The sequence below is a fragment of the Puntigrus tetrazona genome, chromosome 24 (assembly GCF_018831695.1).
Source record: "Puntigrus tetrazona isolate hp1 chromosome 24, ASM1883169v1, whole genome shotgun sequence".
NCBI lineage: Eukaryota > Metazoa > Chordata > Actinopteri > Cypriniformes > Cyprinidae > Puntigrus > Puntigrus tetrazona.
This window is the reverse complement of record NC_056722.1, coordinates 11,561,836-11,576,041: the sequence shown is the minus strand read 5'-3', so window position 1 is coordinate 11,576,041 and position 14,206 is coordinate 11,561,836. Positions and strand designations below refer to the sequence as shown.

General features: G+C 35.5%; 1 protein-coding gene across 2 annotated transcripts in view; it reads right to left on the bottom strand.

Annotated features, from left to right (window-relative positions):
• The window catches only part of bmp6 (bone morphogenetic protein 6), a 33,955-nt gene that overhangs the window by 6,255 nt on the left and 13,494 nt on the right, over positions 1 to 14,206 (bottom strand). For both annotated transcript variants that reach the window (XM_043226405.1, XM_043226406.1), the window contains exons 2-4: positions 9,550 to 9,742; positions 5,635 to 5,783; positions 4,357 to 4,551 (exon numbers count right to left, since the gene is read on the bottom strand). In XM_043226405.1, the coding sequence (XP_043082340.1) occupies positions 4,357 to 4,551; positions 5,635 to 5,783; positions 9,550 to 9,742 (537 nt within the window). The remainder of the gene's footprint in view (positions 1 to 4,356; positions 4,552 to 5,634; positions 5,784 to 9,549; positions 9,743 to 14,206) is intronic.

Sequence of the window (14,206 nt, the reverse complement as noted above, 5' to 3'; positions counted from 1 at the left end):
TCTCTTCCTGCCTGTAAAATTTAATGCCACACTGTTACTGCTGTGAGTGGGTCCTGTGGGCCTCTGACCTTCGAATGAAGACCGCTGTCTGCTTATCATATGTAGGGATGGCTATTATAAGTCATTTAAAGTGATAGTTCACCCATAGATTCACATTTTGTCATTAACACACCCTAATGTTGTTCCAAACCTTGAATTTATTTCAGTCATAGAATTCAAAAGGAGATATTTCGAAGAGTGTTGGTGTAGGCCATTGATTTTCATAGTTTACTATTGAAGTCACTGCTTTTGAACATAATAAAGAAACTCGATCGCGTATGGAACACAATTAAATGATGACAGAATTGTACATTTTATAGGTTAACTGTCCCTTTAAATGTTACAGATTTTTGTAAGTATGAAGCACAGGAATCACATATTCAATCACATTGCAGTATTTTGGTCAGCATCAGTGAAAGAACACAGATGTTAAAGAACCATTAATAGAAATAGTTATTTTAGCTTTATGAGCTGTTTAATTTGACAGTTACAGCCAAAAACTGTCAAAATCACGTGCCAAGGTACACATGTGGTTTCTTGACCAAAAGACAAAAACATTGTAACTGCAACAAACTCACAGACCCTCTCACAAAAAAGCTTCTCCTTGGAGCAATTACACAATGACATTCTTGGTGGTGACGGCATGCTGGAGTAATGGACACGGCGTTCCGCATGGAATAACATCCATCCTGGAAAGAGCTGAGGCAGGGAAGCTCTCTCACCCACTCCCATGATGACATGAAAGAGAATGTGAGTGCTGTCTGCGTCCATGTGAAGTTTATCTCTCTTCCTGTCTTTCATCACTGTGGTTATTAAACCTCCATCCCTAGAGCTCGGCGATGTCTAATTACACCAACGGTAAACAAAAGGAGGGTTGAGGGAGGGGGAGATGAAAAACCGCAGCTGGACAGTGCCGTGTTATTATAATTCTTTAAGCGATACTGTTAACGTGGTCAGGCATTTTAGTCCAGCACCTAATAACAGCTCGGAGGTAATTACAGGTCTAGCGTTGGGGCGGCTCATACTGAGCTGAGCTAGACTCTTGTTAACTTCCCTCAGGCCAAAGGCTGGTGAGTTCCTCCGCACCTCAAGCTGAGCATTAGCGCTTAATGTGTTGTTTTGTTTTCACAGATCACCAAACTTAAGAAACAGTGTCAAACCTCTAATCACACGTAATGTACTTTGCCTGAATTGGATGCTCATAGAGAGAGAAAGAATTTTCACAGGGCGAATCTCCTGAAACCTTTTAGGAGCACGTCAGGCCCAGATTCAAAAAGAAGAAAAAAATTAATAACTTAAATGTAACCATCACACATACAATTGATAAGACAAAAGAAAGTGGCATATTTACTGCATTTCTATTTCTACCAATCATCATATCAGTGTATTTTAATATTTTTCTAATACTATTTTAGAATTTATTAAGAAGATTTGTCATTTTACTTTTTTGTCACTTCATTTTTATTTCAGTTTGAATTTATTTTTCAAATTAATTTAGTTTTAAATTTCATAGAATATATTTTATTTCAGTATTATATATATATATATTTTCAAATTAATTTAGTTTATAAATTAATTTTATAGAATATGGATATATACATTGCCATGGCCCAAACTAGTATGAAAGACTTTATCTAAAATTATCCTTCTGCCATCAGTGGGTCAATCTGAATTTTATGAAGTGACAAGAATACTTTTTGTATGCAAAAAATATAAAAATAACAACTTCAACAGTTTGTCTTCAATGTGTCTCTCTGTGTCACCATAGCACCATTTTGGAGCATATCCGCTGTACACCGCAAACGCTCCTCTAGGTCAGCTACAACACAATTATTTTTATTTTCTTTACATATAAAAAGTATTATTGACGCTTCCGATTGAACTACCGATGGCAGATAGACTATTTTGACAATGTCTTTCATACTTTTCTTGACCATGACAGTGTTATTTTCTTGGCAGTCAATGGTGACAGTCAAAAACCTCACAGTTTTCATTCAAAATATCTTAAATTGTGTTCCAAAGACAAACAAAGCTTTTAAGGGTTTGGAACGACATTTTGAAACCAAGTGATTAATGACAAAAATGTTATTTTGGGGTGAAGTAACCCTTTAAAAAAATTAATTAATTAATTAAAATACCAAACATTATTGTATTAAATATAATTTGTTAATTTTCTTTTATCTTGACTTTCTTGAAATTCATCCCAAAAGTTATTTCATCAGTTGGAGAGAGCTTATAACCTTGTGCACTTGTGTCTCTCAATATGGGTCAAGATGCAGCGCTCACAGGCTGTTTTTTTGAAAGCTTTGATAAGACTGTTTTCATATTGGAACCATATGCACTCTCAACACTGCCACAAGGGGACGGCTGTCACAACGGCCTCGCAACTTCCTGCTCCAAATCTAAATATTTACTCTCCAGTCATCCCAAGTCGTGCCAAGGAGAAGGGTTGATGTTTTGGGTTATGTAAAGTCCAATCCTTCAGAACAAATTAAGCAGATTTTCCTCATTAGACTGGACACGTAGTGTACAAGGTTTAGGAGCTTTGAGTTTAGGCACTACTGTATAAGTGGGTGAATCTGTTCTCAGCAGGATATATTACATACCTAGTTTGTGTTTATATCAGTTAGTTGTATTGCATTTAGGAAGTTAATGCACTGGCTTTCACAATGTATGTATGAATATATATATATATATAGTATGCAAAATAAAGCATCTCAAAAGGTTCCAATTCACATTCATCTAATATTGTGATTGAAACTTATGAACTCTTATAAACTTGTGTTCTTAAATAAACTTAAATATTTCACCCCAGGTCCTTCAAGTTTCATTGCCTAACATTCATAATTAGCTCTGGATTAAGTAGTATTAGCGCTAAGCTTTCAGACCACCCCAAACCACAGCAGTAATGAGAAGCAGAAACTGGATTAGGACTGCTGTTCCTAGACTGTTTTTCCCCCAACTTAAAAGATAATTTATTTAATTAATAGAATATTGTGCCAAATATACTCAACCGAATATGGGATACTTGGGACTGATTCAAAGGCTTGACATTTTTATTCACAACATCAGGGCTGGCGCCAAAACCATTATTTATACTAGTTGCGTGTGCCCTGAATTTTTCTGACATATAAGTGGAATTTGAAATGAAAATAAAAATGTTTATGCTATACATTTTTATTTAATAATGTTAGCTGAATTTTAGAGTCCTTTCTTTTTCACAAGAGGCCAGAAAATTATTCTACTGAACATATAATGTGTGGTTACTTTAAACCTTAGCACTCAAGGACCAACTGAGTTTCCTTCAAATGTCTGTGCCAGCTATAAACTTGACAGTAGCTTAACTGAAAGAGACTAACTAGTTAAACTCTAAAGCAGAGTGTTTGCGTTCATATGTGATACATTTTTGTAGACCAAAACGCAGAAATTAGATGTATTTTAGCACTTGTCATAAGTCATCCTGATCTCAGTTATTTTTCGAATGAGTTTTTGGTTAAAAGCCTGAAATAACATCTATGAACAGCATAAATTTCTTTTTTTTTTTTTTTTTAAGCTTTTACATAGCTTTTTGTTACAAGCGACTAAATTGGACCACAGAGGATGTTGGGGTCATTAACCATCATGCCAAACAGCTACTTATACTCTCTAGTCCACTTTTACTGCTTGATTTTGCTGATAATCTAACTCTTGCAATCTATTCTAACTCAAACTTTCAAAAAAAAGTATTTAAAAAAAAGACTTCAGAAGGTTGTGACACCGATGTTATGCAACAGTGCTCTAGTTCAGTAATAGCTGTTTAGCTAGTTTATGTTTAGCTGGTCATTGAATTTACGTTTACAAAATTCATTCAAGTTGTGTAAGTTTGTAAAGATAATGACAAAACATAAGAAACATATAAATTGGTCATCTCGTTTTCAGGGTGATGCTAATTTGTGTGTCAACCTATCTATTAAACTATTATATCTATATAATATATATTAACTATTATATCTATTAACCTAAATCTATTGTTGAGGGCTGTTAAAAGACTTCAAATCAAGACACAGGATGTCAGGCCTGACATATGTGCTGCTTTTTAAATGAATTCTTGAAGGGATCTTAAAGAGATTTATTGAGTCCAGACTCTTATTATGCAAGAGTACAATATAAGAAGATCTGGACTCAATAAAACTCATCACATACAACCCCGAACTATCCCATGTCAACATCTTCTGAAGAGACTATATGGCTGATTTGTACCATAAATTAATATTAAACCTCTCTTCTTTAGAAAAAAAAGGTAATTAATACACAAAATGGGAAATGTCAATGGCTAACCTGTATGAGCTGATCCTTTTGACGCCTCCTGTGGACTGTTGGAGCGATTTCGGTTCGGTTGACGTCGTTTGCCCACTGATCGGGCAGTTCGGATACGGACTTCGCTCACTTTGAAATAGGCCACCATGAAAGGCTGCCTCTCTAAGGCGCCATCACGACCTACTAACCCCACTTCCTTGGGATTGATGCTCCAGCCTTTAAAAATAAAAAAGTGCAATAAATGGGCTATTCCTTGCTCATCAAAATGAATCGAAAATTCAACAAAAGAGCAACAAATTAATCTTTTGTTTTTAACAGATTAGGCTATTTATTAAAGTTTAATGTTAATAAAAATAGAATAGTACTAATTGAAGATTTTCAATGGAACTAGCTACAGCCTCTATCTGCTGAAGTTAAACTCTTTTGTGATACAATATCTGTCTTGTCTTGTCATCCTGTCGCACTGTAGAGCTTCTTCTTCTATGTGTAAACATACCTGGCAATAAAGTTGATTCTGATTCTGATATTTAGCAATTACTAAATACTCCAGCCAGGTAAAACTTAAAAAAAATTCAACTTCATTGAATTTTTACTAATGCACCTTATAGATATTGAGCAGTATCCATTTATAGTGATCACTGTGCTGTTCCAATAGTCAGAAGTGCAAAATTACCTAAGACCAAACTTTGGATAATTATTAGATGTCGTATGTCTCAGTTTGGTAAACAAGGTTTTGTTGATGATTTTGAGGGGAGAAGATTTAATTGATTCCAAATATTGAGTGTTCCTGGACTTATTTTCATGACGGGCTCACCTCTATCAATAACAAACATGTACCTTTTAAAAAATATTGTACAAAGGGTGAAGATAACCCTTGATTCTCTTCTACATTATTAAATTTGATCAATGAGGGTAATGTCACTTTGACTAAAGCAAGGAATTCTGTAAGGATTGTCGTTTAAGGATTCTAATCTAAGCATTCTTCATTTTAATTTTTAAACCCATTTTTACCCGTCAGACCAAAAAAACAACAACTGTTAAACTATTGAATGTAAAGTCTAACCAATTAGAGCTACTTTTAAGCATTTTTTAAATGAGGGGTGTTCCTCAAGGATCTGTTTTGGGCCCACTCTTCTAAACAGAGTTACCAAAGGAAACGTAAAAGAATACTTTTAACTAGCCAAGAAGGTGCATACTTTGAGAAAACAAGAATTCTCATTCATTTCGCTGATTCAAGCTGATGCAGGACTCCTTGGAAATATAAACACATGAGTTAAACTCATCTTAAAAACATCTTACCAGTGCTGGTCTCCACACTGATCTGTAGACCCAGATTATGAGGTGGACTCATCACCCAGAGATTACTAGTTGCTGTGATGTCAAACTCCAACCAACCTTCTTCAGTGGCCCACAACCTGCGAGATTCCAGCAGAAACAAGTCGGCATCCCTGCAAATAAGCAAGTCATTAACTGTTATACTATTTACAATGAACCCATTTAATCATTATGTATTATTCATTATTATAGTACAATAATACATTTATTTATTTATTTATTTATATACACACACCATGTCAGCAGCAAGGCTATATTTAGATTGAGAACAAAGTAATAACAGGAAATACAGTATAAATCATTAACACATTAAAGTATAAATGCTATTTTAATAATAATTATTAGTGCTGTTAGAAAAATTAATTGGGATTAATCACATCCAAAATAAAAGTTATTATTTACATAATATATGTGTGTGTACTGTGCATATTTATTATTTATATATAAATACACACACATGCAACATTTATATTCTTATATTTTATACTATACATAAATATATTTAATATTAACATATTTTCTTAAATATATACATGCATATGTTTGTATTCATACATAATAAATGCACAGTACACACACATTTATTATGTAAATAAAAACATTTATTTTGGATATGATTATTTGCGATTAATCGTTTGATAGAACTAATATGTACTTATCACTTATATTGAAAATGCAAGTTTACACATGTAAAAGCAATGAATTTATGAATGCAATTCGCAAACACATTGGCTTGAAAGGTAGCTTCAGTCCATACATCCATGAATTTAAACAAGCTATTTAATTTATTTAGTCTAGTTAGTTAGTTTCCCGTTGCATAGCATCTTTCACCTCATCCTGATGTCTTCTTCAAACATTCTTCAATATTTTCCAAGGTCATTTTAAGGAATGCATTCAATTATTTAAAAAAAATTCTAATCCAGAGAAGCTTCATCACAGATTTAAGAACAGAGGTAGTTTGATCGCAGTAGCCTTACAAGGAGGCCTGTCCAATTATAGTAATTACACACTATGCATGGTAATAAGCATTGGCCAGGTCACTTCAAAGCTGTCGGTCACACAGGTGTTCTGGGAATGTCCCTGCAGCCCCTCGTTATTGCTCATTAATTAGAGCTGCTCTCTGAGGAACTCCATATGAGGTTCTTCCCTCCGGTGGTTCACACGTCACATTCGACGTGAACTCATCGTACTTATGCTGACTCACACTGTTTAGTACAACCAGTCACACAGCTTCACCTGGGACGGGGTCCCAATGAGACCACAGGGGAGCTGCCAACTCTAAAAGCACAACTGTAAACCTCTTATAGACACATTAAATTAACCGGAATAATAAAGTCAGAAGTGTCAGGTTTTTTTTGGTTACATAAATCGCATTTATTGCCTCTGTCATTGGCTGCTGTTAAAATGGACCTATAGTTTAATAGCTTCACGCTGCCATTGCATGCATACAGGACTGTCTTCACATATGGCTCGGCAGGGTTTTCCACGGAGGCCAGATGTACATGAAAACAACCAGGGATTAGAATATATACAAACAGAAAAGTAATAACTCTACAGCCATGGCAAGCTGGATTTTTCATGGGGTACTGATGGATTGTCCCGAAAACAAAACCTGATCTATGCTGTGATTTCAAAATAAATACAACTGACAGTGTTTAAAAATGCGTCTCAGTTTTCTCCAAAACAGTTTTATCCCAATATAATGAAGTATTCAAAGCTGCTTTGAATAAAAATGCATATACAATGGTTCAAAGACATCACAATGTCCGCATCAAAAGAATTTTACAAAAGTGATTTTGTCCACAGAGAGCACATCAAATATGAGTAAAGTACTTTTAGGGTTTTGAAGAATAAAATGTTGAAATTCGTGTGTGTTTTGTGCAGGGAAAAACATTTATCATATTTATCTTTTGCTCAGAAAAACAAAAATAAAATTGCAATTTTGTGGCAGCAACAATTTAAAGCAGTATTACACTTATTGAATTTATGCTTTTTCATCTTTGCCCAAACTTTCTAATAATACTATATGTTTCCTGCAATATATGATTTGCCTGTGGTTAATATTAGCAGTATTCAAATTTTGTGTAAAACGGTAAAACTGTACTGTAAACTAGACTTGCTTTTTTTTCCCTTACACTTTAGAACTGTGGAATATGGCAGTATTCTAATGATCAATTTCAGACATAGCCAAACAAAAGAAGATGGGAAATGTTTGCAAACAGTCATTCCTAGTCGAGTAAAAATTAAACACGTATGAGATATTATAAAGGTGCACAGAAACAATTAAGGTCCAACCACTTGGAAAATTTTCTTAAATTCTATTTTTTCTTTACATTTAAGGCCATGTGTAGCTTGGTGACTTGAGGTTTACTATGCTGCTGAGTTAGGTCAAATCGTCTTGCCACATGGGCTAAATTCAGACAGATATATAGTACAGCCCCTCTGCACCACCTCCAGAACCAAGCTATTTTTTGCTTCATGGATTAAAGGCTTACACACTTCAGAAGTTTCTTTCAGTCATCTTGTACATCCGCTTAGCTTAGCTATACCGCATTCCTCCAACCAATGTGTTTTTTAAAGATCACAAACCATAAACACAGTAATTATGCTGTTACAACTTGACAAGTCTGCAAATTAATCTGTTTGTAAGCAAATACATTTTGCAAGCCACACAGCATTTGGGATTTACATGCAGAAAGTAGCATGTAGGGAAATGCCACAAAGCACGCTATAATTTGCACCTTTTTGTGATACAATGACTGGCGATACATAATCTCAAGATATGACTAAAAATAAAAGACTCCCACTGCAGGTTTGTGGAAAAACATTGTGTTCATTGTTCAACTCAGGATGTACACCGAATGAACACTTTGTGATTAACATTAGAAACAATTTAGAAAAGAAACATGTAGCTCATTGTTATCATTGCTAGCAATGTTCTCTTTTTTTATTCGGTGCCTTTTTCTGTTAAATAATAATAAATTTAAAAAATGGCTTCACAGCCACATCTTATTGGTGAGTTTTGGACACTTCACCGGTCACACCATCTGCCTTTCTCAAGGAGATATCCCTCCCACCACCCACAAAGTCAATGTTTGACGTGTGTTGGTGGGTTCTTTTTTAGACGCCAAACTAGAGCTATTTCAGTTGTGCATCGTGGTCATGGCCTTAGTCTACATAAAGTACATGTTACACAACCTCTGCTGTGTTTAGTGATGGATGTCTGGGCTTGGGTTTAAAACATAGACAATTACTCACTTAAAAATCATAAATAAACACCAACAAATACCGAAAATAATATTGTTGCAGTTGCAGTTTAATTGTATTTAAATTAGTTAAAATTGAGTAGGTGTGTAAGGGTGTTCATCTACCTCAGTTTTGAAGTCACGGTTCAATATGTTTTCGGTACAGAAGGAGGAAAAATACAGTTATTTTCTTAAACAGTGGCTTATTCAAACTATGTCTGTCCTAAAAACACAAAAGTCTGTCAATATTACAACCAACTCATGTGTACTCCTGTTGCACAATTTAAAACTAATGCTGTCCCACTAGAAGTAATAAAAAATTTTACTGTTCCCTAAACAATTACATTTTAATAGTAAATCTGAGTTAGTTCATTTTAGTGAAGTGGGAAAACCAATTTAAGTAAACCGGTTACACTTTATTTTGATAGTCCATTTTAGACATTCAGCAATAAGTGACTTTGCAACTACATCAACCAATTATCATGTCTGCTTACTCTCAGGGTAGACTGTAAGGGTAGGTTTAGGGTTAGTAGAATAAGTTGACATATACTTGTGAAGTTTCTGATAGTCAGTATTGTGGACCCCTGTGTCCATATTTATGGAATTCTTTTTTTACATTTCTCTGCTCATTTACCTTTCTGGATGTTCCCCAACCACCTGAAACACGCTAAGTAGTAATGTCTCATTGCGGAAGGACCTGGTCACACACTCCTTGTAGATCCTGAATTCTGCAGCTGTGATGGCCTCTCCCTCTGGAATCTGGGACATGTTGAATTTGAACTCTTTATGGTGTCTTCTCTGCGGAGACAGCTCTCTGTCATTTTCCACTGTCCAAAGACAAACACAAAAGGACAATGATATGTTTTAGTGTGCTTGACGAACCACTATTGATGTATAATTAGCATTTTTGTATAATCTAGGTCACACTCAATATACAGTGGCAAGTTTGTGAGACTTTTAAAATATCTCCATTTATGCATTGATTGCTCATAAAATATGATTTGATCTTCTTCTAAGTCACACATTAAAGACAAATACAATCTGACTTAACTAATAACACACAAACTGTTGTGCTTGATCATAGGCAATTTCTACAAAAGCTAATTGGAGTGAATTACGGACATAAGATTAGAAGTATAAACTTCATAGATCCCTGCCCTTTTATGGATTTTTTAAAAATTACTTTTCATGCAGCGTGCAACACAGCTTTAAGTAAATGAAAACATCCTGAAAAGGTTTATTTGAAAGTGCACTGTGTATAAAGTAATTGTCTCTCAAAAGAAAGAGATGACTCTGAATCTCTTTAAAACAAGTCACAACAGTTCCACATTGAAGTCAACATGAAACATTAGCATATTGCCCGCCCACTTGATAGTGTTTTCATGTTGGTCTGAATAAAAATTCATTCTTTACTGCTAGGTGCCACTTTTGGGGTGGTAGAAGCTCATAAACACTGCTTTAGATGCCATCGACATCGGGTTAGGGGGGTTGGAAAAAATAAATGTTGAACATTTGGGAGTAGCTGGACAAATAAGGTAGAAATAAATGCATATTACAAGAAAATAAAAGTGTTTTAGATCTTGCATGAATGTCAACCTGTTGTTTGGGACTCCCAAAACCAAAATATGAACCTTTCATAACCCATGATACACTGACAAATATGTTCTTCTCAAGAAATGTTAGTGTGAACCATGCCTCAAATCCCAAAAGCTATTACTGGACCTTATAAACACATCGGAGTGACGCACAAAGCAGAAAAAGGCAAAGAAAGCATTTCACAAGCATTGCTAAAGATACCTTGTCTGGAAATGTATAAGAAAATATATATACATAAATTATACGGGGGAAAAAATATATAATATTTGTTCATGTGTACACTATCAAAAAAAAGAATAGAATAGTGATTATGAAAAGATAACATGAAGCCAGATACATAACCGCTGCTGTATAAAAAACATTAAGACATGTTTACCTGGATGTTCCACAGCAGTTTTTGGAAAATTCTGAGGCACAAAAATGCACAATGCATTGTTAAGAGGAAAAGGTCAGTGCACACCAAAACCTCTTTCCAACTTGAAGCATTGTAAAGGGAGCATCATGGTTTAGCACTGCCTCAGGGTCTGAGCACTTCATAATTGAAAGAACAATGAATTCTAAAGTGCATAAACACATTTTACAGGAGAATATCAGGACAGAAAATTGTTATGGAGGCTAGGTGATGCAATAAAACAATGAGGCACAAATACACGCAAATATAAGAAGATATGTGAAACCTGACATCAAAACAGCCAAAAATATTACTAAACAGAAACAGATTTGTGTGAAGGAATGATCCAAAATTGGTCAATAGACTTAAAAGCAGCTACAGAAAACATTTGATGGAATTTTTACTGCTCAACAAGAATCTACAATTTAGGGTTTACTGGCTCACTTAATTTCTCCACCCTGCAATGTGAATGATTACTTAACAGATTAATTAAGATTACTTAATATGAAAAGTGTGTTATTACATCAGATTGTGTTTTTCTATAATCAGGAGTAAATTAATAAAATGCAACATTTTATGAGTAATCAATGCAGACATTCAGATTTCTAACAGGTCAAGGTCAGGTCAAGCTTTACTAATATTCTAAATTTATGGGCAATTTGGATGCAGCAAAAGAACAGATATACAATAGACCTATACAATACATAAATACATAAATATATATATATAACACAGACCGTTTCACAGCCGCAATATTATTTATATATTTAAATATTTATATCACATATATAACCGGGACCTGAAGAGAGCATAAAGAAGGTACAAAAAATTATCACTCCAAGAGAGCAGATTGGGTCCGAGTCAAGACATTTCTATTGAACAAAAATGACAACAGCCCCTTGTCTCTGAATAAACTGCTTTCAGAAACTTTCATTCTTTAAACCTCTTGCAGTGCATCTGTGGCAGACAAATTCAAGTCTTGTTCTGTATGTGTAAACATTTGTTGCTAAATTCAGAAGGACAAATATTTCAATAATACTGTCTTGTTCTCCTGAGTCATTACCTAAGTAGTGCTAAGCCATGTTGATGGTGCAAACATACGGCTATTTAGACGTAAAAGTAAAATATGAAAGGAGACTCACACCAAGTCAAATTTAGTTTATAGTGGATATTTAGTCAGTTCTATAGGTATGACATAATAATAGTGAACGACTTACATGGTAATATGGTCTCTTCTGACATATACCTAAACATTATAAAGATATGGAAAGCTATGTACAGTCAATACTGGCCTATAATTGACTGACCTAATTCACCCATATGGTCTATACACGCATTTATATTACAGCACCACTTCATAGAGCGTCCAGATGTGCAGGGCATGTGCTGTAGTTGTGATTCACTATTTCTGGTAGAATTCTAATTCTTTATTTATTCAAGCTGTTCCCACAGCAAAGGACATCATGGCAATTCATTTCTCCACAGTTTCAAGTGCTAGCAGCCACTCTTACAGAAAAAGGAAACTATGACCAGAGTGTGTTTTCTCATCAGATGACAACTTTGTCATTTGTTGTGCCGCTCTTCCTCCCACGTCACAGTCAACCCTTCCTCTTGTTCCTACGAATGACCCATGGGCTGTATTTCTTGCCATAAGTACAAGTCCAGCCGGATGCCCCGCTTGTGGGCCCAGGGTGAGGTGTCCTGCTCTGATTATATTTCCATGCTTCCCTAGGTGAGGAACACACACTTCCATCTAAGCCCTGCCTACTTTTGAAAAGGAAAAGAATGTTGTGGAGTTAACTAAATCGTGGAGCAGAGGAATGAATAAGGGATCAACAAGGGTATTGGGATAATGTGAAGACTACCCCCTTTTTCTGTTTGGTGAATTACAGTAGCTGTTTAAAGTTCTTCAACATCACAAGGGAGCAACTTCTCTGATCTGTGGTCTTCCAACAGAGAGTTACACTCCTCTGCTGTCCTGACACATGCATTACAAATTAAAACTGAGTCTCTTGAGAAAACCTCAAAGGGTCTAAGACGGATCCCTGAGGGACACCTTGTCCTTGTGCTGCATACTCTGCTCTAATTGACTGACTAACCTTGGAGAACCAACCTGCAAAGTACAAAATAGTGTACTGGCAGCATCAAGTGGGACTTCTGACCTCTAGTGAGGGCTTACTACCAGAAACGAAGGGAAAGAAGAGTAGAGACTGAATTTGCTTTAGTGAAGTTCCAGCTTCTGGGTTCACATGGCAATGGCTTAACACCAGGCTTTTTCTCACTCACAATGTGCCTGAGTAATTCATACTGAAAGCAATTTCCAGAGGCCCCATTTGTGATGTTTTTCACATCAGCACATCAAGTTTGAACGTGGCTGTTTCACATGCTGCTGAGACTTCTTCATTAACAGCTTCCACAGGTGGATCCAAAAAGTCTGTCTCTCAGTAGCAAAAACATCCGAGATGACAGATATATTAAAGGTCATCCACACACACAGTCTCGAGGGCCACTGGACTAGAAATTGCCTTGTTTTATTTCTGAAAAAACAATATGATGAGTGAAATCAGACTAGCCATGAGGGTGTGGCAGAACACATACTCTGTCAATGCCATTCTTTTCATAAGACTTCATTCCCTGTATTGCCATTATTAAAGCGGAAATTTGCAAAGCCCCCAACTGCTCAGGAGTTCTAATTGTATCCTCTGCAAAGACTGTTGCCTTTTTGAGAGGATAATGGAAAAAATGAGGCTCACATGATGATAGATTATACTTATATCAAGGACTTGGCATCAACAGTAAGAAACACAACTAAAACCCACAGAGCCCATATGGTCTGATATGACTGATGTGGTTTTTCAGAGGACAGACCCAGAAAGGAACCACAACAATAACTGTGTGGCCACATACTAAACAAAAATGTGAAAGTGCAAAGGGTTGTTTGAGTAACAGACATTTAAGAGAGACAAAGTGGAAAGTCTTGAGTGGCTTTCATTGTGTTGGCGTTCTTCATTATCTTCACAGATACTTTTCACCCACACATTAACAGGAAAAGAGGACAGGGATGTGATGACAGATCCAGGGAGAGGGACATACAATAAGAAATGATTTATTCTAAATGCTAAACAAAATTCTATGAATTCTGTATAAATCCTTTAAAATTTAAGCTAAAATATAATAATATAATATAAAAAATAAAATATTTTAGGCAAGTTCTACTGTTGATCCATAAGACATCTTATTTTTGTCTACATTGCTGCAGTATTCTGTCATAGGACCTACTTTTGCCACACAGCTCTGTTTATTA